Source organism: Leptomonas pyrrhocoris, assembly GCF_001293395.1.
Source record: "Leptomonas pyrrhocoris isolate H10 chromosome Unknown, whole genome shotgun sequence".
NCBI classification, from domain to species: domain Eukaryota; phylum Euglenozoa; class Kinetoplastea; order Trypanosomatida; family Trypanosomatidae; genus Leptomonas; species Leptomonas pyrrhocoris.
Genome location: NW_015438360.1, coordinates 1 through 21131, shown reverse-complemented (window position 1 = coordinate 21131; position 21131 = coordinate 1). Strand labels below are relative to the sequence as shown.

The following is a 21131-nucleotide window of genomic DNA, read 5'->3' as shown; positions in this document are numbered from 1 at the left end:
GCTCTCGCACGCCGCACAGCCGCAGTACCGCCACCAACGGCACGGCGACGGGCGTGGTGCCGGCGTCGCACTCGGCCAACGCCGTCAACCCCGCCAACGAGCTCCACGTTGGGGACCAAGTCACCTATAAGGGCTGCCGCGCCATTGTGCGCTTCAACGGCTCTACCGCGTTTGGGGCGGGTATTTGGATAGGGCTGGAGATGCTGGAGGGCAACGAGGGCACCAACGACGGCTCCTCGTTCATTGACAAGAAGCAGTACTTCACGTGCCCCAAAGGCAAGGGCGTCTTTGTGCGCGCCTCGCAGGTGAAGAAGTTGGGCTAGCTTTGCGCAACATCCCTCCCTCCTTTCCTTTCCCTAATCCCACCCCACCCATACCCACACAAGAAGATCGTTTAGAGTTCGCAAAGTCGCGTGGCGGTGTAGGTGCTAGCGCTCACCGGTGTTTCTCCCATTTCGTTGTCCTATCTCGTCTGCGTGTCCTTCACTACATTACATTACTAGAGTTTTACTTCCTTCTGTATTTTATCAGTCTCCTTTCTACTGTTTTCTCAGGCTTTTTGGCTGCCCTGATTTCTCGTGCTTTTTTTTCCCCGTGACACACGTATGAGGAGCAGCAACCCTGTATGCTACGATTGATGCATTCATAAAGCTAAAACGGATCTACAAAGTGGGCATCGTGAACGGCGGTGACCGAAACTTCTTTCTGCCTTCTTTCGCTGCTTGTGCTCTTCTACATTTGGGTGCTGCCCCCGCTCACGGCTGTGGCGCGCGGGGGCGGTTGGGCCTGGCCGTCAGTGTTTGCGCTGCCCAGCCAAAGCCTAAGTTTTGGCGCACGTCGGTTGGGGTGAAGGTGCCGGGGCGGAAGCGTCGCGAGCCGGGATGGGTACAGAAGCAACCTTGAGTGCTGCGCAATGTCCGAAGACTAGCGAAATAATTAAAAAAATCGAAGTCGAGAGAGGAGAGTCAGCAACTCTCGTTAGTGCCCGTTTTTGCGCCTTTCCTGTTACCTCCTTCTCTTTCCCTTCTCTTCAATGTGCGCCACGCGGTGCACGCTCTAATACATGTCTTCAACAGAGTTTCACACACGTACACATACGCTGAAATCACTTACACACACGGCGCACGAACTACATCATGTCGCAGAACTTCGGTGACTGGTTCAACCAACTCGGACCCGTCACTCGTGCCTCACTCGTGGCTGCGGTGGGGCTGTCGGCGGCGTCCTCGCTGAACCTCATAAGCGTCTCAAAACTCATCTTGACGAGCGAGGCGATAACGTCGCTGCAGGTTTGGCGCTTCGTGACAGCCGCCTTCTTCCTCGGTAATTTCTCCTTCCAGTGGCTGATGACAATCGCCATGTTTGTCACCTACGTGAAGAACAACGAGGAGTACGACTTCAAGGACAAGCCGGCAGACCTCGTGTACATGTTCCTCGTCGTGATCGCCGCCCTTTCCGCGGTGGGTCTGTACTTTAACCTCTACGTAACAAGCTTTTCCTTCTTGATGGCCCTGTGTTGGATCTTCTGCAAGCGCCACCCTGAGCAGCGACTGGAGCTCTTCGGTTTTGCGTTTCGCTCCGCCGTTTTTCCGTGGGCGCTGATGGCGCTTCACTTCGTCATGGGGGGCGGACTCCTGGCGGACATCTTAGGCGTCGTGGCCGGACATGCCTACATTTTTTTTAAAGACGTGCTGCCTCTTACGCACCAGCAGCGGTGGCTGGAGACGCCGGCTTGGCTGCTGCGGCGGTTTCCCCAGGCCACAACCCGCATCACCTCCTTTGGAGCGGAGGTGCACCCTTACGACCCACGCTTCCAAACAGGGCGACGCAACGACGCACCGCAGGGTGGGAGCAGTGGTGGCTCGCACACCTGGGGGCATGGCAGAGCACTCGGCAGCAATTAGTCTAGTCCTTCTAATTCTTGGGAAGAGAGCAATCACACAGCGGAGGAAATGCACGTAGGGACGATGGCCGCACACGTGCTTTTGCACACACGGGAACCGGAAAGGGAGGGGAGAGAGGGTCCCACGTGTCGCGCTTCTGACGGTGGGCTTGAGTACTTGCTGTTTTTTCGTCTTCCTATTCTGTCGCCTTCTGTCCCGCTGCATATTTGTTGTTGTTGGGCTTTCTTTTTCTTTTCGTTTGGGCTTTCGTTTCTCCACTGCCACTCTGCTGCACACCGCTTGCAAGGCAAAAGAAAGAGAAGAGTTCAGCGCAACAAGAGAAGGAATACAATGCACGCAGAACAACTACTGTGAGCTAAAGCTGTGATGGTAAAGGGAGTCTTTTTCGTCGTGCGTGGGATCTCTATGGACGACCAAAGCGAAGTTTCGTGTCTCTCATTCTTGTATGCACTGGCTAACAGTGGCGCGTATGAGGGCGTCACTCCATGGCCCACCGCTTGGTTTTATGATGCTACTCTTTCTCGGCCCCTTTTTTTTTCTTGTTCTCTGAAGTTGGTTGCGCTTCTCTTACACACACACACACACCCACACACACAACAACAACAACAACAAAAAATAGTGCCATCGAAAGAGTGCAGCTCTACCACACTTCGAAGCCGCGTAGGTCTTGGTGCAACGAGGAGACTTGCACGGTCCTTTGCGCATATCTGTTTGTCTCGCACTAGCAGCAATTTCGCATCCAGCAAACCGTTTTTATACTCTTTTTTCCTGCACTCAGCTTAGAAAATGCCACTAGAAAATGGAGAACTTCTCTCTCGCTCTATTCAGCAGGTAAACAAAGCTTGCCAGGATGTGCAGCTGGCCATGCGAGAGCTGGGCACCGGTCGAGACGCGATTGCGCGAGACAAACTACGACGCACTCGTCTGCTGATGCAGCAGTGCAACGACCGTGTAGAGATTGTCACGAAGGGGGCAGATTCATCGCTTGATGCGCTACAACAGGAGTATGCGCAAATAACGACACAGTTCGCGTCTCTGAACGCTGAAGCGACACGGCGAGAACGGCAAACATTTCGCCAGACAGACCCGGGTAGCTTGCGGGAGGCAGGTCTCGATGCGCTCGACTCACAAGTTACCTTTAAACAGGTGCAACCAGTTGACTTGTGTGAGTTTCACACCGAGGAGGCCATCCAGCGCGAGAAGCTGCAGCACGCTCGCGAGATCGAGTCGGACGTGATGGATCTCAAGACGACTTATCAGGAGTTCCACTCCTTAGTGCATCAACAGCAAGACGGACTAGACAAAATGACGAACAACGTGACTGAGTCGAAGTCGCTCATTGAGCAGGGCCACAATCAAATCCAGGGCGCCTCGCGCAGACAGAAGTCGTTTCGCAAAATAGGCTGCATTGGCTGTGCGGTGCTTGTTGTTGTCGTCATCATTGTTATTATTATCGTAGTGCTGGTCACGAGGTAACATGGCTACACGTGCTTCTGTCTTTTTCTTTTTGCGGTTTTGCATGTATGCTGTTTCTCTTCTTCCTGCTCAACTATCCTTTTTTTTTTCAAATGAGGGCCGTTCTGTATGCGTTTTGATCTGCTTGCGGTGTGCGTTGTTGTTCAGTAGTGATCACGTCTGGAGATGTTCTTTTGTTTGTTTTACCTCTCCAAATCTGCGAAGAGCCAATGCCAAATCCGCTGTCTTCTGTTTCGCCGCCTCATGCGCTTTCTCACAATGCAGGAGCTCTTTTGAACTGAAAGCGTTGCTTCGCATGACGTGCAGTCTCTTCCTTCTTTCTGTATTTCGTATCTGGGCTGCCAACGACGGCACCAAAGAAGGGCATATATGGTTCTTTCTTTACAAAAGCGCACACACTACAATGGGATGGTGTTTTGCGCTTGACAGCCACCCTGATTCGCCTGGTTTCGACACTTGGAAACGAGGGTGTTCTCTTTCTGAGCAACTCACACTTCGTTGTTGTTGCGCCGTGCCCAACTCGCACGAGAGATTCAGGTTTTGCCAGCTTCGCTGTTCCGGACATTTCGCCAAACCGAAGCAAAGCGCCGCTTCTTCTCCCGCCTCCTCCACCTGTCGCCGTCGTGACGTCTCTCGTTTCGTCATTCTTTGCTTCGCTCCGTCGCGCCTCGGGCAGAAACCAAAAACAACACCGACAAACTCTTTTATCGCTTGTAGCGTCTGTGCCCCCCATTTTCTTACCTTTGGAAGCGGCGTCGATTATTATTATAAGTCGAAACGAGGCTTTAAAGAAACCGTATCGTAATGAACGACGACCAGGCCTTTAACTTTGCGCCGAAGCAGGGTGCGCCAGCCTCTCCGTTCGACGAGGGCGGCTCCCCCTTCGGTGCGGAGGCGAACAGCCCACCTTCCATCGGATCTGCGGCCGGCGGCAACGCACCCCCAAATCGCTTCACCGATGCCGCGGCGCCGTCGCAGCACTCGCCCGCATCAATGTCCGCGCACTCCGGCACCGGCGAGGCCCGCCCGAACGCTGTGAAGGCGCCGTGGGACGACGACGACGACTGGAACACGCCGAGCGCACCCGCACCGGCGCAGCCGGCCGCGCCCGGTTCCCCGCCCGCCGCCGACGAGAAGCCAGCGTCCTCCTTCCTCCCCGCACCCGCTGCCCCCGTCTCGGCAGCTGTGCCGCCGTCGCAGCCGTCGCAGGACAGCATGAGTCCCTTCTCCGCCTCGCCCGCTGAGCCGCGCGCCACCCCGCAGTCGCCGCCGCACGGTGGTGTGAACGGCTTCATTGCGTCCTCGCCGCCGCCGGGCTCGCCAAACCGCCCGCCCACGCCGCCGGAGAAGCCGAGCGCCGTCAACACCGCCAAGATGGACGCGCTGAACAAGCAAGTCGCCAGCCGCACCGCTGCCTACGACGCCGCGACTAAGGAGAAGGAGAGTAAGATCCTCGCCGCCGCGCAGGAGTTCATCAAGGCGCAGAAGGCGAAGCGCGAGAAGGAGGTGTCGGAGGCGAAGGCCAACCACAAGAAGGATCAGCAGACGGATGCAAACAAGATCGATGCGTACAAGAAAAGCGGCGCCGTGTGGAACGCGGTGGGCATGTTGGTCGACCTTCAGAAGCCGAACCAGTACTCGAAGGGGACGGAGCAGATGCGGTCCATCTTCTCCATACTGAACGCGACCCCCGCTGCCCCCGCGGCCACGGCTGTTAAGAAGTGACGCAGACACGTCGATTGGTGCCTTGGAAGGTGAGGCGGCTCCTGATTTTTCGTTTCTACTTATTCCTTCCTCGTCGCTGCGTCTGCTTCATGTAAGAAGGGGGGAGGTGCGCAGGTGTGTAGAGCAGAGAGGAAAAGTGTACCGGGCAACTTTGCAGAGGAAAGAGAAAGATCAAATATATGTATAACGCCCTGGCGGAAACAGTGGTAAGTGTCGTTGAGGCCCGAGGGAGAAAAACACCGTGTTGTCGCTGGCCCTCTATTGTTTTCTTTATCCCTTTTCCTTTTGACGTTGTGTTTTCGCCTTCACTTCGCGTTCATTGTTTTTGCTGGTGTTTTGCCGCTTTTTTTTTTAGTGTGAAATGACGTTGCACTGGCGTTTTCCCTGTATTTCTGCATTTTTTTCCCGTTTTGTGTTCTGCACGTACTCTGTGCGGTCGTATCGTTGCTGCCCCCAGCTGAAATGCCTGAGCTACTCGTTACTTCGTGTCTCTCTAATCAAGGCAAAGAGAGCCGTTGTAACGCTTGTGCCCCTCACCCACCATTCTGTTGTGTCCGATAGGGAAATAAGCAGACCAAGGAAGGACATCCAGCGGGGTTCCGTGTTGTTGTGTCCGGACGCGCTTTAGCTGCCGCATACGTGTACCGTTTACGAAAGAATACACGAGTGAGCTTCCGAGAATGCAGTCCAAAGAGATCTACGTGTACGTGATTTTTCTCTTTGCTTTCGCAACGTGTGCATTGGTAGAAGGACGCATACCGGATTCTTCTTTCCTTTTGCCGCTGGCAGGGGTGGAGGGGGAGGGGGGGGGGTCGATGAGGGAGGACGAAGGCGGTGGTGGATCACCATCTCGTGTTGCAACGTGCCCCGCAATGCCGCTTTCTCTTTTTTCCCCCAACGATGACGCTGCGAGCCTCTCTACTGCTTTTTCCTCTCTGCTCTTCTCTGCGTGCCTTTTTTTTTCCTTACCTCTGCGTTGATGTGTCGTGCGTATGCTGCGTTGTGCCTTTACCTTGGTAGTTCCCCAGGGTTCGGGCACACACACATTTTCATACTTGTGCACTTGAATTTGTACATACCCACCGGCTCCAGCGGCTTTCCTATATAAATACAGATTTACATATTTGCATAGGTGCGCACAAACTCGGTGTGCATCACCCCCTCACTTACTCTTTATTTCATTTCTGTCTCTGTTCACTATGCGCGGAGGACGCGGCGGATTTGGCGGACGCGGCGGTGGCGGTCGCGGTGGGGGCCGCGGTGGCTTCGGTGGCGGCGGTCGTGGCGGTGGCCGCGGAGGTGGTCGCGGCGGCGGTCGCGGTGGGGGTCGCGGCGGACGCGGGGGCGGTCGAGGAGGTGCGGGTGCGCCGAAGGGCAACATCTTCCACCCACATGCGCGCTTCAACGGCTGCTACCTGCTGGCCGGCAAGGACACTCTCTCCACCCGCTCCCTCGTGCCAGGTGTGTCGGTGTACAGCGAGAAGCGCGTCAACGGCACCGTCGCGGGCGAGTCCGAGTCGCATGAGTTCCGTGTGTGGAACCCATACCGCTCCAAGTTAGCCTCGGCCATCTACGCTGGTGTAGCGAACATCTACATGGAGCCGGGATCGGCCGTGCTGTACCTCGGCGCGGCCAGCGGCACCACCGTTAGCCACGTGTCCGACCTCGTCGGCCCTGAGGGCGTCGTGTACGCCGTGGAGTTTTCGCACCGCAGCGGCCGCGACTTAGAGGAGATGACGAAGCGTCGCAGCAACATCGTGCCGATTCTGGAGGATGCCCGCTACCCACAGAAGTACCGGATGTTGATTCCCCGCCTGGTGGACTGTATCTTCATGGATGTGGCGCAGCCGGATCAGGCCCGCATTCTAGCTCTTAACGCCCAGCACTTTCTCAAGGAGAACGGCGGCTTTGTGATTTCCATCAAGGCAAATTGCATCGACTCCACCGCGGATGCCGCGACCGTGTTCGCCTCTGAAATTCAGAAGCTGAAAGACTCTGGGCTGCGGCCGAAGGAGCAGGTTTCGCTAGAGCCCTTCGAGCGCGACCACTGTGTCGTTACGGGCTACTACAAGAGCCCGCCGAAGGCTGCGGAGTAATTTGTGGCGGCAGGGTGTGCCGGTGTCCTCCACAAAGCACTTCGTGTTCTTTGTGGAAGGGGCATATGCGCGTGTATGCGTGTCTGTGGGTGGGGGTGTGTTGTGGCGGTCTCTCGGTTTTTCCTTTTCGTCACCTGTGTGAGGTACTCGTGAAGGGAAAAAATGACAGCAGAGGAAAAGAAACTCTAACAAGTCGTAATTTTGTTAAAAAACACGTAAGCTGAACGCGATCTTTTTTGTTCTTCTCTTCCTCTTCTAAACACCAAGTTAATCGGAGTAAGTGTGCGTTAGCTTGTTTTCTGTGTTTTCGCTGATTGGGTGTCGGCATGTTGACGTAATAATCGAGAAGAAAAGGCGCCATTTACTAAAACATGCAATATGCACCGAGTGGTCTAGAGAAGCGCCATTCCAGCAGGAACGCGTATGCTTTGACAAGAGATTCTGTTTTTCTCGTCGCGGAGAACGAACTCGCTGTGAATGCAGAGTCATGGAGTTCAGGCGCAGCGGAGGCGTTTCCCTCAAAACACCGCGGAATGCTCTGTTTTGTATGCGTCAAACGTAGTCGCGCTCGATTATTAATTACGAGGGATTAGATGTGTGCGCACTGCCGGTGTGATCTCAGAGAAGCCGCGAAGCGGAAGCAGGAAAGTGCATAACAGCGTTTGTTGAGGGGGGAGGGGTGGGGTGGGACAAACACGCAAAATGAACTGGCAGCACCTTTTTCTTTCCTTTTCTCTTCTCCCTACTTCCACAATTTACTTTGCCCATCATATGGCGCGTCATGGTCGACGTTTTAGGATAAAGAGAGGCGCAGAGGTCGCATTTACATGTATTCGCACACTCACACCGGACAACCCGCCCCGCCCCTCGAAACGAGAGTCGTTCACTTCCAGCACTGATCACGCGCAGTGCTAGGCCCACGCCGACGTACCCTTGTTCACCACACAGTTTCTCGGCTGTTTGTTCTCTGAAAGTGAGTTGTCGTGAACTGTAGGTTTTACGAACGGCTTTTCTTGTCGCTTACGCCACGGCCCCATTCTTTATCTTGGGGGATCCTGCTACACACGCACACCCTCACCGTGCCCTTAACCACACAAACAGAGACAATCACGAAGGGACAATGAAGCCGAAGGCGGCGCAGGTGCGCCAGCAGCAGTCGCTGAACCGACGCGCAAAACTAGAAGAAAGCGCAGCACGTGTGCAGCAGGACCTCTACGCCCGCCAGGCACTCATGCGGAACATGGCGGGTGGGCAGCAGGGAAATGCGATGTACGGCCGCCCCGTGCGTAACAGCGACCCCAACCGCGGCGTCATCACACAAGCGGAGTGGGATGAGTTGGTGGAGCGCCACGAGGACTCGGGCAAGTGTTTTCGTTACTTCTTTGGCATCCTCATCCTACTCTGCCTTCTCCTCTTAGCCTTCTCGAAGTACGACGAGGAGTACAACCTTGAGGTGCCGCAGGTGGAGTCTGGCAGAGGCTTCGGCGAACTGCTCAACCCTGACCGTTTCAGCAGCACCACCGAGACCGCCGCCACCTCGAAGGAGGAGCTGGAGCACTACTACCACACGTTGGGTGTAGACGGACGATTGAACCTTAGCAGTAAGGACGGCCACGCCGCCGCTGCAACTGCGGTGGAGGAGAACGCAGAAGAAGACCCTGACAAGGCCCGCCGGCGCGAGAACTATGTTGTGCGCCAGCAAATCAAACACGCCTTCGCGACGCACCAAGAGAAGCAGGGGCAGCTTGTGCACTGCGGCCGCACCTGTGAGGCAGAGAACAAGCAGGTCGAACTCGCCTATAACAAACTCGTCTCACAAGTGGACCGTGAGCTCTTCAAGGTCCTCCTCGACGCCAACGACACCATGTCCGTCCGATCCACCACCCCCGCCCAGCTGAAGAAGAAGTACGAGGAGAAGCGTCAGCGCATTCTGGAAACGGAGAAGGACGAGGTCGACCGCAACATGGCTTTGGAGGAGCTAAAGGACGCGTACGACATCATCGAGAACGCCGACGCGCGCAAGTACTACCTGCTCTACGGCGCAAAGCCGCCGGAGCAGATGCGACACGTCAGCGCGCGTCACGGTGGCTGGGGGCAGGAGATGGCGTTGGGCACCTTCAAGTTCCGCATCATTATTATGTGGCTTGATTTTCTGCACACGTACTTGGGTGTGTGGGGCGAGACGTTTGTGCTGGGCAGCGTTGTGCTCTTTGTGCTGTCGCGGTTGCCGCAGGCTCTGGCGGACGCGGATCGCCTTCTGGACCAGTTTGACCTGCAAGACGAACACGCCGAGAAGGAAAAGAAAGAGGCGACCAAGGCTGAGTAGCCTCTCCCCTTCTTGTGGCATTGCTATTCTTGTTTTGAGGCTAAAAGAAGAAGGTGTGTGCTTTCATGTGCTAAACGCACACCCCTCTCAATCTCACCGTGTCGTGTTTATTCCACCTCCTGTTCAGGCGCATGGTGAAGACTAGACAAGGTTTTTTTGTGTGCTTCTTTTGCTTTCTGAAGCTGTTGCTTCCTTGGAGGGAAAGAAGTAAGAAGGGAAACAACGATGATGTTTTCGACCGTTTCCGTGGGGTAACGATTGCAATACAGAGATTTCTTCGACTTCATCGGGCTTGTTGCAAGGATATGCAGCGACACGAAAGCACGATTTTCGTGTTTGTTCGTGCGCTGCGCCGCTGGCATTCGCGAACGCAGTGCTCCGCCTGCATTTTTGCGGTACACACACCCAGGTCTCTTGTCCTCCTGTTTGTTTTGTTCGGCGTTGCAGCTCCTTCTTCCTTTGTTTGTGTCCTCAACTCTTTCGACATCTTGTATTACTTTGATACGACCATCTTACATGCGTATATATATTTCGTAAGTTTCCCATTTTTCACCCACTCGTCTTACTTTGCAGCTTTACCGTGCTGTGCTTGGCTTTCCGAACACCATAATATGTAGTGTGGGGATATGCCATGTTAGCGATGGACAAACAGGACTATTACACCATCTTAGGCGTATCTCGAACGGCGAACAAAGACGCAATTCGACAGGCCTACAAGGGAAAGGCGCTACAGCTTCACCCCGACAAAAACCCAAACGGCGCTGATGTTTTCAAAATAGTCGTCAACGCGTATCAAACGCTCAACGATCCCATTAAGCGCTCCGCATACGACCGTGAGCTGGCGCGAAACGACCGCGGCTTTGCGCATCGCCCCGCGCGCCCCGCGGCCCCATCATACGCGCCTCGGGCCGCTCACCCCGCGCCTTCCCACGGCGCCGGCGGCGGTGGCCCTTCGTCCCGCAAACCGCGCTACGCTACCGACGAGCAGCTCTTCAAGGATGCCTACGAACAGTACAAGAAGAACCCCTTCTCCGGAGCGCCGAACGCCGACTTCCGGGGCGCCCACTCAGAAGGAACGTTTGCGGAATGGTTCAAGAAGAAGCAGGAGGAGCTGCGGAAGGCGGAGGAAGTGGCCAAGGCGAAGGCCGAACACGCGAAGAATTTAGAGCGGGAGGAGCAGCGGAGGGCGGAGGAGTGGCGTGAGATGCAGCGGCGCCGCGAAGAGGAACTGGAGGCGGAGATGTACAAGGCGAAGGAGGTCCGCGAGAGAGAGCGCGAGCTACTGCGCCGCGAGCGAGAGGAGCAGGCGAAGGCGGAGCAGGCGGCGGCACAGAAGGCACGGATGGAAGAGAACGCCGAGGTGCAACGGGCCCAGCAGGCGGCGGTGGAGCGGCACCTGCGTGATTTAGCCTCGCAGAAGCGGCAGCTCGCTGAGGAGCGCCAACGTCTTGCGGACGAGCGGGTGCAGGCGGCGCAGGTTGCCGAGGAACAGCGGCACACGCGGGATGCGGCGCAGCGGCGGCGAGAGCGCGAGTTGGCCGACGCCGTGCGCCGCGCCGATGACAAGGTTCGCGTGGCGCAGGAGCAAATAGCGATGCAGGAGCTCGAGGAGCGCGCAAAGGCGGCGGAGCGCCTGCAGGAGGAAAAGCGGAAGCGTGCAGAGGACGAGCGCGCACGCGACGCGGAGCTCGCACGGGAGCGGCAGCGCAAGGAGGACGAGGCCGCCGCATCAATGGAGCGGCGACGCGCCAACGAGGAGATGGGGGCGCAGCGGAAGCGCGTCATTGCCCAGATGATGTCGGAGCGCCGCCGCCACGAGGAAGAGGTGTCCGCGATGCGGAAAGAGACGGATCGCATAGAGGCTGAAATGAAGTCTAAGCTAGAGGCTCTACGGGCTGCGAAAAGCTCCGGCCAGACTATCAACCTGGATGAGTGGAAGTTGTAGTGGCGTTTCATATTTGTTTTCGTTTGGAAATAGATCCAGAGCTTCAGGGCTGGACGTGGAAGAAAAGCTCCCACCCATTTGTACATTTCTACGCTACCTTTTTTTCTTTGCGTGTGCGCACGAGTGCTGTCGCCTTTATACTTTACGCGAAACTCACACGCTCTCCACGATGTAAACTACTAACCTCAAACAGCTTAAGTTTTTCTTTTACATCTTTCTTCTTAATTTTTCCTGACGACTCCAATTTGGACATTTCACAGCCCTTCATTCTGCCGAGGAAGCGGCGTCAACGCTATAATTTGCTTATTAGATATGAGTGCAACGTGCATTTTTTTCTGTTGCGTTCTCAGAACTGATCTTTCATTACCGAATGCCTTGAAATCCTCAAAACGAAGAAAGCTGATACCGCGTGTCGCCGTTTATGGAGAAAAGCTGCAGTGCATGGGAAACGGCGCAAACATTTTTGCCCGTTGTTTCTCTTGTTTTGTTGTTGTGTGCTTGTGTTGGCCGGTTGACATGCCCGAAGCGCTTATACACCTCTCAAAATGAAAGCCTTTTACCGCTTTTAGAGAAGCAAGCACTTTACAAAGTCTGTTGGCGGAATGATGCCTTCGCTTTCCGATGAAACTAGTGTATCCCGGCACACTGCGAGTGTAGCGAAGAAGTGCCTCTGCGTCACGCATCAAAAACGTCAATAACATATTGCCGGCCACGGTTGCTCCTCACGGTCTGGCTTACTTCTTCAAACCAGTTTCCCAGGTGTCTCTCCGCATTTCTTGCTCTGCTTTTCTCCTTTCCTCTTTCCATCCGTCCTTTTTACATGGGCTACACGTCTGGACACGCAGATCTAATCGCCCCCACGCAGAGAAGCACGGTGATCTTATTATTAATATAAGTATATATATATTTGAAGTTCCCTTTTTTAGAGCTATTTCTCCTGTTTTGCTGTATCTTGGCGTGACTGGCACAATCTACTGGAGGAAAAGCTTTTTGACGCCTTTAACTTTGTCGCTTCCTTCGAAGGTTGCAACCATGTATGGAGGAATGTACGGTGGAGGCCTCGGTATGGGCGGCATGGGGGGCATGGGTGGCATGTACGGAGGCGGTTTAGGGATGGGCGGCTTGGGCAGCGGCATGTACGGTGGTGGTTATGGGATGGGCAGCAGTATGTACGGCGGCGGCCTCGGCATGGGAGGTGGCATGTACGGCGGGTCTGGGCTTACCGGTGGTTCGTCTTACGGGATGAATGGCGGACTGAGCGGCTTTGGCCGCAACAACCAACTCGGCTCGAGCAACGGCATGGGCATGGGCAACGGACTCAACAACGACGGCATGCAGGGCAACGGCATGCAATCCCCCCTCAATCTCCCACCTACGGACCAGTCGAACCAGCTAGCGTCCCCCATCAACCAAAACTCGTCACCGCTGCCCCCTCTGAACGAGTCGCCAGAGGAGCGCAGTCGCCGTATCCAGGCGGAGCACAAGAAGGAGCGACAGCTGATACGGCAGCAGCGTGAGCAGCACCGCCAGGCCCGTCTGCAGGCACGCATGGAAATCGCGGGCCACTTCACCAACATTCTCGTGCAGGGTCTCCGCTCCGCCATGGAGCTCTTCGGTGTGTGCTTTGGCACGTACTATAGCATGAAGGCCGTGCGGGCGTTCTCGAGCGTGCAGCCGAACATGGGCATGATGCCGAACCAGCGCTTTGCCGGCAACCTCGCCCAGCAACAGCAGCAGGCAGCCGCAACGGCGGCAGCGACGAAGACACAACAGGCCGCCGCCAACGCGGGCACCGCCGGCCCCAGCAGGTGGCGGACGTGGCTGCTGTGCATCGCCCTCTTCATCCTGGGCGAGGTGGCATACAGCATCGCGACACGCCAGCGCGCCAAGCCGCCGCAGCGCCGTCGCCGCATCACCGGCCCGACGGAGGACGCCTACGGCAACGTGATCAGCCCCGACGAGTACGAGGTGAGCATCCGCAGCACCGACGACGAGTCCGACCTCACCGAGAACGAGCGGGAGGAGGAGTCCATGTCGGATGCCTGGGGACAGGCCTACAACTCGAACGGGGTGTACGGCGGTCCGCAGGGCATTCGCCCCGGCGCAGGCAATGGCGTACGTCGCGTGTACTGCGCGCTGTACGACTACCAGGCCCCGCAGGCTGACGGCTCGTGCCTGAGCTTCAAGGCGGGCGACGAGTTCATTGTGGAGGACTACGTGGAGGGGAGCTGGTGTGAGGCGATGGCAGTTGCTGGTGGCAACTACTCATCTCACGGCCGTCGTGGTCTCGTGCCCAGCAACTTCCTTCGCCTTGCTGAGCGCGCCACGAAGCTGTAAGGCAACAGGGCAGGCACACACACACACACACACACACACACAACAAAACTAGTAAAAGAAAAACAAGTGTGATGACAGTGATGTGTGTGTTGGATGGATCAACGCGCGGTTTGCCTTGTCTTCTTCTCTGCTGCTTTTTTTTCCCACTAGTAAGTCTAACTTAATATCTGTTTCTTCTCTTTTGCGTCTCCCCTGACGGTGTGGCACTTCAGGTATTCCACGTCGCATGAAATGGGATGAATTAGGGTGCACGAAAAAGTGAAAGCAGTCTCAGCTGTCCGTTTCTTCTGCTCCTTCAAATGGCTCCCTTTCGTACAGCCCTTCACGAGGAAAAGGAGAATTTCAATTTCAGACAAAATGAGCGGACCTGGACACATCCTCTGTTTATGATTTCCCCATGGGCTCGTCCTCCAAGCGACCTAGTTTGACAATCAAAAAAAGGCACTATATAAACCTCACCAGGTGTAAGCTGGCAACTCGATTGCACCTGGTGATTGCGCGCAGTATCTTTTTATTTTTTTCTTTAAACTGTTTTATCTCATCAACATCGCTGTTTTTTCCCCCGATTGTTGGTTATTGGGGTTATTCGGTGTGAAGGTGGTTGTGAAGTATCAGGCAAATATATTACTTGCTAGCTGCTGAGCGGCACATACAAAAGAAAACCAAACGAACAATTCCAACACCTACGCGTTTAAGTTGCCGGCAGACTCACCTTTTTTGAAGTTCGCGAAAAAGAAGGAGAAATCGAATTCGGCCAAAGCAGTCTCACTCATTGCTGTCTTTAAGCTCTGGGGCGGGATGCCGTATACGAGTTCTCGTCAGCGTGTGTCTCGTAAACAATGAAGAAGGAAATTGATGGTCGTGTGTTCACCCGCTGTTCCCCCTTGCTATTTTTTTTTCCTTTGCCCTTTGCTTTCTTTTGACACTCTCTGTATCGTTGTATTATCTCCATGGCAGTTAGATATGGCAGACAATCAGCCCGCCCAAGAGGCACCCGTTGCCGCCGAGGCCCCTCGCGGCGAGCGTGGCTTCGGCCGTGGCCGTGGCGGTCGCGGTGGCCGTGGTGGCCGTGGCGGCCGCGGTGGCCGCGGTGGCGCCGGGGAGGAGAAGGAGTGGGCCCCGTGCACCAAGCTGGGCCGCCTCGTGAAGGCGCAGAAGGTCACCTCCCTCGAGGAGATCTTCCTCTTCTCGATGCCCATCAAGGAGCACCAGATCGTCGACACCCTCATCACCGAGGGCCAGCTGCGCGATGAGATGATGAAGATCTACCCCGTGCAAAAGGCCACCTCTGCCGGTCAGCGCACCCGCTTCAAGGCCTTCAACGTCGTGGGCGACGGCGCCGGCCACATCGGCATTGGTGCCCGCGTCGGCAAGGAGGTGTCCCTGGCGATCCGCTCGTCGATGATTGCGGCCAAGCTCAACATCGTGCCGATCCGCCGTGGTTACTGGGGTAACAAGATCGGCGAGCCCCACACGATCCCCATGAAGGTGACCGGCAAGTGCGGCTCCGTCGCTGTCCGCCTCGTGCCCGCCCCTCGCGGTACCGGCATCGTCGCGGCCCCAGTGCCGAAGAAGATTCTGGAGTTCGCCGGCGTGGAGGACGTGTACACGAGCTCCCGCGGCAAGACCCGCACGCACGGCAACCTGATCATGGCCACCTTCTACGCCCTGCGCAAGACCTACGGCTTCCTCACCCCCGACCTGTGGGCGGAAACCGAGCCGTCCCGCGAGCCGGCCGACGAGCACGGCGAGTTCCTTGCCGAGGTCGCTGCCGCGTAAACCGCCCCGTGCGCCTTTCTTCGGAGCCGTTCTGCACGCTGTGTTTTCTCGCATATCTTTTTTTTTATGTTTTATTTCGTTTCATTTCTCATTCGAAAAAGAAGAACAAACTGCTGCCCGAACTCCTTGCTCATGCAAGAGAAGCCGCAGAGTGTGGTGAGATGTGCGTAACCGGAAGTTTACAAGCCAGGCACGCAACCTTACGAGCGTCTTCAGTGGCAATTTACCGGTCATCTCAATCCCCCCTTTTTCCCCTTTCATTACGATCAAGACACATCTATGGCGCGCGTGGTCTGCTTGATCCGCGCACGACCGCGTTAAACATGGATTCTATCACCCGATGCTTGCCATATGTCTTTCCAATTATCCTAGTGTATTTTTCGCCTCACAACTCGTTTTTGTCTTGTTTCCTTCCGTCACCACCAGCTCTCCAGCTTCCAACACACACTTTCGTTCACCCTCTTTGCCTCCTTTTCTCGCCAAACAACGATGGCCACTCCTCGCTCCGCTCCCCGCAAGGCCGGTGCCCACAAGTCGCACCACAAGCCGAAGCGCACGTGGAACGTGTACGTCAGCCGCTCCCTCAAGGCGATCAACAGCCAGATGTCCATGTCGGGCCGCACGATGAAGATCGTGAACTCGTACGTGAACGACGTGCTGGAGCGCATCGCGACGGAAGCCGCGTCGATTGTGCGCGCGAACAAGAAGCGCACCCTTGGCGCTCGCGAGGTGCAGACGGCCGTGCGCATTGTGCTGCCGGCTGAGCTGGCGAAGCACGCCATGGCCGAGGGCACGAAGGCCGTGTCGAACTCGTCGCGTTAAAGCGGCTGCGTGAGCGACACGACTCACCCCTACGTACTCCCCCTTTTTCATAGATGCGTTTTGTTTCCTTTGTTTTTTCCTCGCCTTTTTTTTTACCACACGTCTCTCCTGCGTATGACACTTTCTGTGCTTGCTGGGGTAAAGTGATCCGATAGAAAAAGAGTCATCAAGATCGTAAACAGGCGATTTGCAAACCGCAAAAAAGAAGAAGGAGAGAACACAGCGAAACATGCTAGTGTCTTGATGTTTTGGGCGTCTTCGACTTCTAAACTGCAAGAACGGCGTGTCATGCAGTTGCATGATTGCCTGCCTGTCCGTTTGCTCTTCTCGATGCGGACTCACATCTCTTCGTCGTTCCATGCACAGGTTTGTCGAAGTGGCTCTACCGTACCCTTCCTTTTCCTTGTTGTCGAAATCCTTCTTTTTAATGAACGTTCTTTCTCGTTGTTTCTTTCTTGCCACTCGCACTTGCCGGTTCCTTGCGACTCTACCAGCTCTCCAGCTTCTTTTCGCTACCAAGTCTTTCCCTCCTCTTCGACGGATTCACCTCCTGCACAACGATGGCCACTCCTCGCTCCGCTCCCCGCAAGGCCGGTGCCCACAAGTCGCACCACAAGCCGAAGCGCACGTGGAACGTGTACGTCAGCCGCTCCCTCAAGGCGATCAACAGCCAGATGTCCATGTCGGGCCGCACGATGAAGATCGTGAACTCGTACGTGAACGACGTGCTGGAGCGCATCGCGACGGAAGCCGCGTCGATTGTGCGCGCGAACAAGAAGCGCACCCTTGGCGCTCGCGAGGTGCAGACGGCCGTGCGCATTGTGCTGCCGGCTGAGCTGGCGAAGCACGCCATGGCCGAGGGCACGAAGGCCGTGTCGAACTCGTCGCGTTAAAGCGGCTGCGTGAGCGACACGACTCACCCTTACGTACTCCCCGTTTTTCATAGATGCAACCTTTGTTTTTTTCCGAAATCTACTTTCCCCCCTCCCCTCCTCATTTTGAAGCGTAACAGCTTGCTGGACCTGAACCCTCTAGAGAAGAGAAAAGAAAGGAAACTATTACCACTGCTTTTGAAGTAGGAGCGTGCTTCTTCTCACTTCTTCGACGACCATTCTCATTGTCACCACTTTTTTCATGTCCCACTTTCTTGTTATACTGGAACCTGCTGCAGGCTTTCGACAGTCTTCTGTGCTACAATGCGACAAACGTTTTTTGTATGCTTTCGCGCTCCTTTTACCTGCTCCTTGATGTTTCCCCTTCGCACCTTTGCTTCCCTCTTGCTGTTCATTCTCTTGTTCCCCAAAACACCGCTGCCGTATTGAAATCTGCGCTTACAAATCTTGCCGTTTTGCATTGCGCGTTACTTTACCGTAGAAAGTGAGCAAAGCCACATTTTTGTTTTGGTTTTTTGAGTTCTATTCTAACAGAAGAAAAGGATTATCCGTATCCGCTAATGAACTCCGAGAGCAAGAGTTCAGGTCCCAAGCAGGACGCACGCCAGCCTCCCAAGGGCCGGAATTCTCCGAAACCGCAGACTGGCAACTCAAGCGGTGCCCCTGCGGATCGCCCACAGCGTCGTCGTGACAACGAGCGCCGCGAGGGCGGGGAGAAGCGCGACGGCGGCGAGCGCCGGGAGCGCCGGGAGCGCCGGGAGCGTCCTGAGCGCCAGGAACGCGGTGAGCGTCCGGAGCGTGGCGATCGCCAGGAGCGCCCGCGCCGTCCCCAGGTCGGACAGCCCGCCGGGGCTGATAAGAGCAAGTCTGCTGCGGAGGAGAAGGCCCATGGACCGGTGGTGTACGTGAAGGGCGACATCGCTTCAGGATCGACCTGGGCCAAGAACGGCAGCGGCCCGTCGTTTGCGGACATGGTGCGTCAAAACGCCAGCGTCGTAGCGGAGAAGACGTCGTCCAAGAACACACCGCCGCCAGCGAAGCAGAGCCCGCCGGCTCAGCAGCAGCAGCAGCAACAGCATCAGCCGCGCAGGAGCAGGAGCAGGAGCAGTTGCCGCCACCACCGCCGCCGCAGGCTCCGCCTGTGCAGCCCGAGGAGTCGTCTGAGGAGGAGGAGGACTTGGTGATAAGCGCCGTCCAGGCTCCGCCGGTGGTGGTGATGGAGCCGATCCCGGAGCCGCCGGTGCCTGTGCCGCCGGTGATCCCGCCGCACTACGTGCTGGAGATTGAGAGGGTGGTGTCCGTGAAGCTGCCGTCCCGTGTGACGCAGGTGGCCGAGGCGCCGCGTGGGGCGTACATGTTCTCGGCCCAAGCCGGCAAGCCCCCGACGCCACCGCCGACGGTACAGCCGCACGCGGTGTACCGCCCTGACACGGCTAACCTCGGCGCTCGCCAGTGGTCGCTGGGCACTGACTCGCGCATTCAGCAGCCCGCGCAGCAGCAGCAACAGCAGCAACAACCGCAGCAGGGATGGCCTGGAGCGGGTCAGATGGATTACTGGAACAGCTCCAGCGACCGTGCTCCGGCTTCGCGCCCGTTCATGGGATCCCAGTCGCAGGCTCCCTACAACTCCTACCCCACCACCGTGCCGCTTTCCCACCAGCGTCCGGCGAGTAACGCGTTCCCGATGCGCTTCCGCGCCTCCGAGATGCCGGAATCCGTCCTGCGCCAGCAACCGTCTGCGCCCTTCAATCGCTCTCCCCAGACCACCAACGGGGGCGGCGTTTGGTAAGCGAGCTGCGTTATGCCGATGCCATGGCAGATCGACGATGCCTTAATAAGAAAAAAAACACACGTTCTTTCTTGCAAAACTTCGAATGGAAGAGTAGAAGAGCAACAGAACGGAAGCCAAACACACCCAGAACGAATCCGCAGTTTCCTGTCCCTCTCTTGTTGTTGTGTTATGTACGCTCACCCAGCGAGAAGGCCATCTCACTTCTTTTCACAATAATGCTGATGTTAAGAGAGAAGATAACTGCGACTGGTTTCATTCATGGTGTTTAACAAAGAAATAGAAAAAGAGAACAAGCGTTTTTTTTTGTCTTCGTTCAAAAGACCCAAAACAAGCTAATGAATTGCCGTTTGGGGAGTTGCAGCTCATGGCGTCGCGGTAGCGCGAGGACGAAGAGGTTGACTCGTTATCGTCGCTTCGTATGCTGCTGCTCAGCGGATTACAGTGAAGTGCGCGCAGCGATTCCTTCATATCCTCCGTCACAGTCAGACAAGGACATAAAAGAGCTGGGCTCTCACTGTAGCCGCTTTTCGCCTCGACACGCACTCACGCACCGAAAGATGGGTATACCGCCGCAAAGGACAAGGCCCCAAGAAAGCACAGTTGTGCAGCAGGCACAGAGACCATTGACCACTTGATTCCCCTTTCGGTTTTTTAAATGGTCAACTTCTCTCTGCCCATCCCCCTTTCTTCTTTCCTGGTTTTACGAATCGTACTCGTTTGGTGGGACAAACGCTGACACCACACACGCATCAAATTGTGTTTCTGTGAAGCGAACTTCTCTTCCCAATGAGGTAGCAGCAGCAGTGGAGCTTGAATTCGCTGTCGTTTATTGCTGTGTAACTCAGGTTGTGTTACCTGCCATCCAAAAAGCACGGAAAGAGAGCTTGCCTTTTCTTCTCCCGGAGCATTCACGTCTTGTTGTCGGCAATGGACTACATTCCCAACACGGATGGGCTGATGCGGTCAACCCTGCGCGAGAGCATTCGCCGACTGCATCGCATCCGCGCCAAGGCGGGCGCCAAGGATGAGAAGGACTCCGAGGGCACCACTGGTGATCCCTTCCAGGACTTGACCAACGCCTTCATTCGCATGGCAACTCGAACAAAGAATAACATCAACGAGCGCAACGATGGGTGCCGCCAGCACGGTCAGGATCGCATGGCCATTGAGCAGTCGAATGAGATCCGCAAAGAACTCCGCCACATGGAGGAGACACTTGCGGAGCTGAAGAAACTCGTGGAGGAGTCGGAGCGGCTGCTGGCCAAGGAAAACAAACGGAAGAAGCCCAAGGCGAGCAAGTTGCAGCTGCTTGAGCGCAACTACGATGGCAGACGGGCACAGTACAGTGATTGTGAGGCGACGCTGCAGAACCTCAAGGCGATGGACGCGCAGCGTGTCACGGGCGGCAAAAATGACGTCAACGCGTACGAAGAGATGCAACTAGGCAAAAAAGCGCAGCTTCGACAGCAGCTCATGGGGGTGCGTCGCACGAAAGCCGCGAATGACGGGAGTCCAGTGGGGCCGGAGGATGTGGTGTTTGTCGACAGCGCCGTCGGCGGTGGCAGGCTGCAAGACAACGAGGAAACGAAAGAGCAGATGAAAACGATCGCCGCGCAGGACGCAAAGATCAACGCCGGTCTTGACCGCCTCAAGGAGGGCGTGGGCCGTCTGCATGAGGTGGCAGTTCAGATCGGCGCGCAGCTTGATATGCAGAGTGAGATGTTGGAGAAGACGGAGCAGACGATCGACAAGCAAACGCAGCAGCTGCGGCGTATCAACCGTCGGCTCAACAAGTTCATGAAGGACACAAAACCAATGAATTGCTTTCTGTACATGTGTTGCATTTTCCTGGTTATTGCCTTGGTTGGCTTCTTCCTCGTACAGTTTAATGTTATTTGAGAGATGATGTGTGTGTGCGTGTGCGCGTATGTGCGCACTTTATTATTATTATTATTTTGTTGCTGCTACCATTTGCGTTGTTCTCCCGAGCACGAGCAGCAAGGGAACCCACTGTGTTCAAGTCAGTCTACTTCTGC

The 21131-nt window shown here is 56.0% G+C and overlaps 13 protein-coding genes across 24 annotated transcripts; all 13 read left to right on the top strand.

Moving 5' to 3' along the window:
- Positions 1–1075: 1075 nt before the first annotated feature.
- On the top strand, positions 1076–1904 carry ABB37_02463 (putative mitochondrial hypothetical protein; the record flags this gene model as incomplete). The annotated part of the gene is made up of 1 exon (XM_015799455.1): positions 1076–1904. The coding sequence occupies exon 1, from the start codon at positions 1137–1139 to the stop codon at positions 1902–1904; it is 768 nt and encodes a 255-aa protein (XP_015661057.1). The 5' UTR covers positions 1076–1136.
- A 551-nt stretch (positions 1905–2455) lies between these two features.
- Positions 2456–3380, top strand: ABB37_02462 (putative QA-SNARE protein; the record flags this gene model as incomplete). Of its 2 annotated transcripts, none has more annotated exons than XM_015799454.1 (1): positions 2456–3380. In XM_015799454.1, the coding sequence occupies exon 1, from the start codon at positions 2691–2693 to the stop codon at positions 3378–3380; it is 690 nt and encodes a 229-aa protein (XP_015661056.1). In that variant the 5' UTR covers positions 2456–2690. The 2 variants fall into 2 exon arrangements, with proteins under 2 accessions (XP_015661056.1, XP_015661055.1); XM_015799453.1 differs by having other exon boundaries at positions 2523–3380.
- Positions 3381–4055: 675 nt separating this feature from the next.
- ABB37_02461 (hypothetical protein) lies at positions 4056–5105 on the top strand (the record flags this gene model as incomplete). 2 transcript variants are annotated; one of them, XM_015799452.1, is made up of 1 exon in its annotated part: positions 4056–5105. In XM_015799452.1, exon 1 carries the CDS (start codon positions 4185–4187, stop codon positions 5103–5105), a length of 921 nt encoding a protein of 306 aa, XP_015661054.1. In that variant the 5' UTR covers positions 4056–4184. The 2 variants fall into 2 exon arrangements, with proteins under 2 accessions (XP_015661054.1, XP_015661053.1); XM_015799451.1 differs by having other exon boundaries at positions 4130–5105.
- A 1019-nt stretch (positions 5106–6124) lies between these two features.
- On the top strand, positions 6125–7201 carry ABB37_02460 (putative fibrillarin; the record flags this gene model as incomplete). The annotated part of the gene is made up of 1 exon (XM_015799450.1): positions 6125–7201. The coding sequence occupies exon 1, from the start codon at positions 6305–6307 to the stop codon at positions 7199–7201; it is 897 nt and encodes a 298-aa protein (XP_015661052.1). The 5' UTR covers positions 6125–6304.
- A 796-nt stretch (positions 7202–7997) lies between these two features.
- Positions 7998–9527, top strand: ABB37_02459 (putative mitochondrial hypothetical protein; the record flags this gene model as incomplete). Of its 2 annotated transcripts, none has more annotated exons than XM_015799449.1 (1): positions 7998–9527. In XM_015799449.1, exon 1 carries the CDS (start codon positions 8322–8324, stop codon positions 9525–9527), a length of 1206 nt encoding a protein of 401 aa, XP_015661051.1. In that variant the 5' UTR covers positions 7998–8321. The 2 variants fall into 2 exon arrangements, with proteins under 2 accessions (XP_015661051.1, XP_015661050.1); XM_015799448.1 differs by having other exon boundaries at positions 8005–9527.
- A 537-nt stretch (positions 9528–10064) lies between these two features.
- ABB37_02458 (hypothetical protein) lies at positions 10065–11472 on the top strand (the record flags this gene model as incomplete). Of its 2 annotated transcripts, none has more annotated exons than XM_015799447.1 (1): positions 10065–11472. In XM_015799447.1, the coding sequence occupies exon 1, from the start codon at positions 10159–10161 to the stop codon at positions 11470–11472; it is 1314 nt and encodes a 437-aa protein (XP_015661049.1). In that variant the 5' UTR covers positions 10065–10158. The 2 variants fall into 2 exon arrangements, with proteins under 2 accessions (XP_015661049.1, XP_015661048.1); XM_015799446.1 differs by having other exon boundaries at positions 10100–11472.
- An 844-nt stretch (positions 11473–12316) lies between these two features.
- ABB37_02457 (peroxin 13 putative (PEX13)) lies at positions 12317–13809 on the top strand (the record flags this gene model as incomplete). The annotated part of the gene is made up of 1 exon (XM_015799445.1): positions 12317–13809. The coding sequence occupies exon 1, from the start codon at positions 12505–12507 to the stop codon at positions 13807–13809; it is 1305 nt and encodes a 434-aa protein (XP_015661047.1). The 5' UTR covers positions 12317–12504.
- Positions 13810–14765: 956 nt separating this feature from the next.
- On the top strand, positions 14766–15588 carry ABB37_02456 (40S ribosomal protein S2; the record flags this gene model as incomplete). The annotated part of the gene is made up of 1 exon (XM_015799444.1): positions 14766–15588. Exon 1 carries the CDS (start codon positions 14773–14775, stop codon positions 15586–15588), a length of 816 nt encoding a protein of 271 aa, XP_015661046.1. The 5' UTR covers positions 14766–14772.
- Positions 15589–15858: 270 nt separating this feature from the next.
- Positions 15859–16410, top strand: ABB37_02455 (Histone H2B; the record flags this gene model as incomplete). 3 transcript variants are annotated; one of them, XM_015799443.1, is made up of 1 exon in its annotated part: positions 15859–16410. In XM_015799443.1, the coding sequence occupies exon 1, from the start codon at positions 16078–16080 to the stop codon at positions 16408–16410; it is 333 nt and encodes a 110-aa protein (XP_015661045.1). In that variant the 5' UTR covers positions 15859–16077. The 3 variants fall into 3 exon arrangements, with proteins under 3 accessions (XP_015661045.1, XP_015661044.1, XP_015661043.1); XM_015799442.1 differs by having other exon boundaries at positions 16014–16410; XM_015799441.1 differs by having other exon boundaries at positions 16022–16410.
- Positions 16411–16883: 473 nt separating this feature from the next.
- ABB37_02454 (Histone H2B) lies at positions 16884–17438 on the top strand. Of its 4 annotated transcripts, none has more exons than XM_015799440.1 (1): positions 16884–17438. In XM_015799440.1, the coding sequence occupies exon 1, from the start codon at positions 16971–16973 to the stop codon at positions 17301–17303; it is 333 nt and encodes a 110-aa protein (XP_015661042.1). In that variant the 5' UTR covers positions 16884–16970; the 3' UTR covers positions 17304–17438. The 4 variants fall into 4 exon arrangements, with proteins under 4 accessions (XP_015661042.1, XP_015661041.1, XP_015661040.1 ...); XM_015799439.1 differs by having other exon boundaries at positions 16885–17438; XM_015799438.1 differs by having other exon boundaries at positions 16904–17438.
- Positions 17439–17783: 345 nt separating this feature from the next.
- Positions 17784–18487, top strand: ABB37_02453 (hypothetical protein; the record flags this gene model as incomplete). 2 transcript variants are annotated; one of them, XM_015799436.1, is made up of 1 exon in its annotated part: positions 17784–18487. In XM_015799436.1, exon 1 carries the CDS (start codon positions 17864–17866, stop codon positions 18485–18487), a length of 624 nt encoding a protein of 207 aa, XP_015661038.1. In that variant the 5' UTR covers positions 17784–17863. The 2 variants fall into 2 exon arrangements, with proteins under 2 accessions (XP_015661038.1, XP_015661037.1); XM_015799435.1 differs by having other exon boundaries at positions 17788–18487.
- Positions 18488–18519: 32 nt separating this feature from the next.
- On the top strand, positions 18520–19092 carry ABB37_02452 (hypothetical protein; the record flags this gene model as incomplete). Its single annotated transcript, XM_015799434.1, has 1 exon — positions 18520–19092. One exon carries the CDS (start codon positions 18520–18522, stop codon positions 19090–19092), a length of 573 nt encoding a protein of 190 aa, XP_015661036.1.
- A 772-nt stretch (positions 19093–19864) lies between these two features.
- On the top strand, positions 19865–20994 carry ABB37_02451 (hypothetical protein; the record flags this gene model as incomplete). Of its 2 annotated transcripts, none has more annotated exons than XM_015799433.1 (1): positions 19865–20994. In XM_015799433.1, exon 1 carries the CDS (start codon positions 20023–20025, stop codon positions 20992–20994), a length of 972 nt encoding a protein of 323 aa, XP_015661035.1. In that variant the 5' UTR covers positions 19865–20022. The 2 variants fall into 2 exon arrangements, with proteins under 2 accessions (XP_015661035.1, XP_015661034.1); XM_015799432.1 differs by having other exon boundaries at positions 19886–20994.
- Positions 20995–21131: the final 137 nt, after the last annotated feature.

Bases quoted from the DNA above. Each gene is read 5' to 3' on its own strand.
- ABB37_02454 (XM_015799440.1), top strand. From the start codon at position 16,971: ATGGCCACTCCTCGCTCCGCTCCCCGCAAGGCCGGTGCCCACAAGTCG.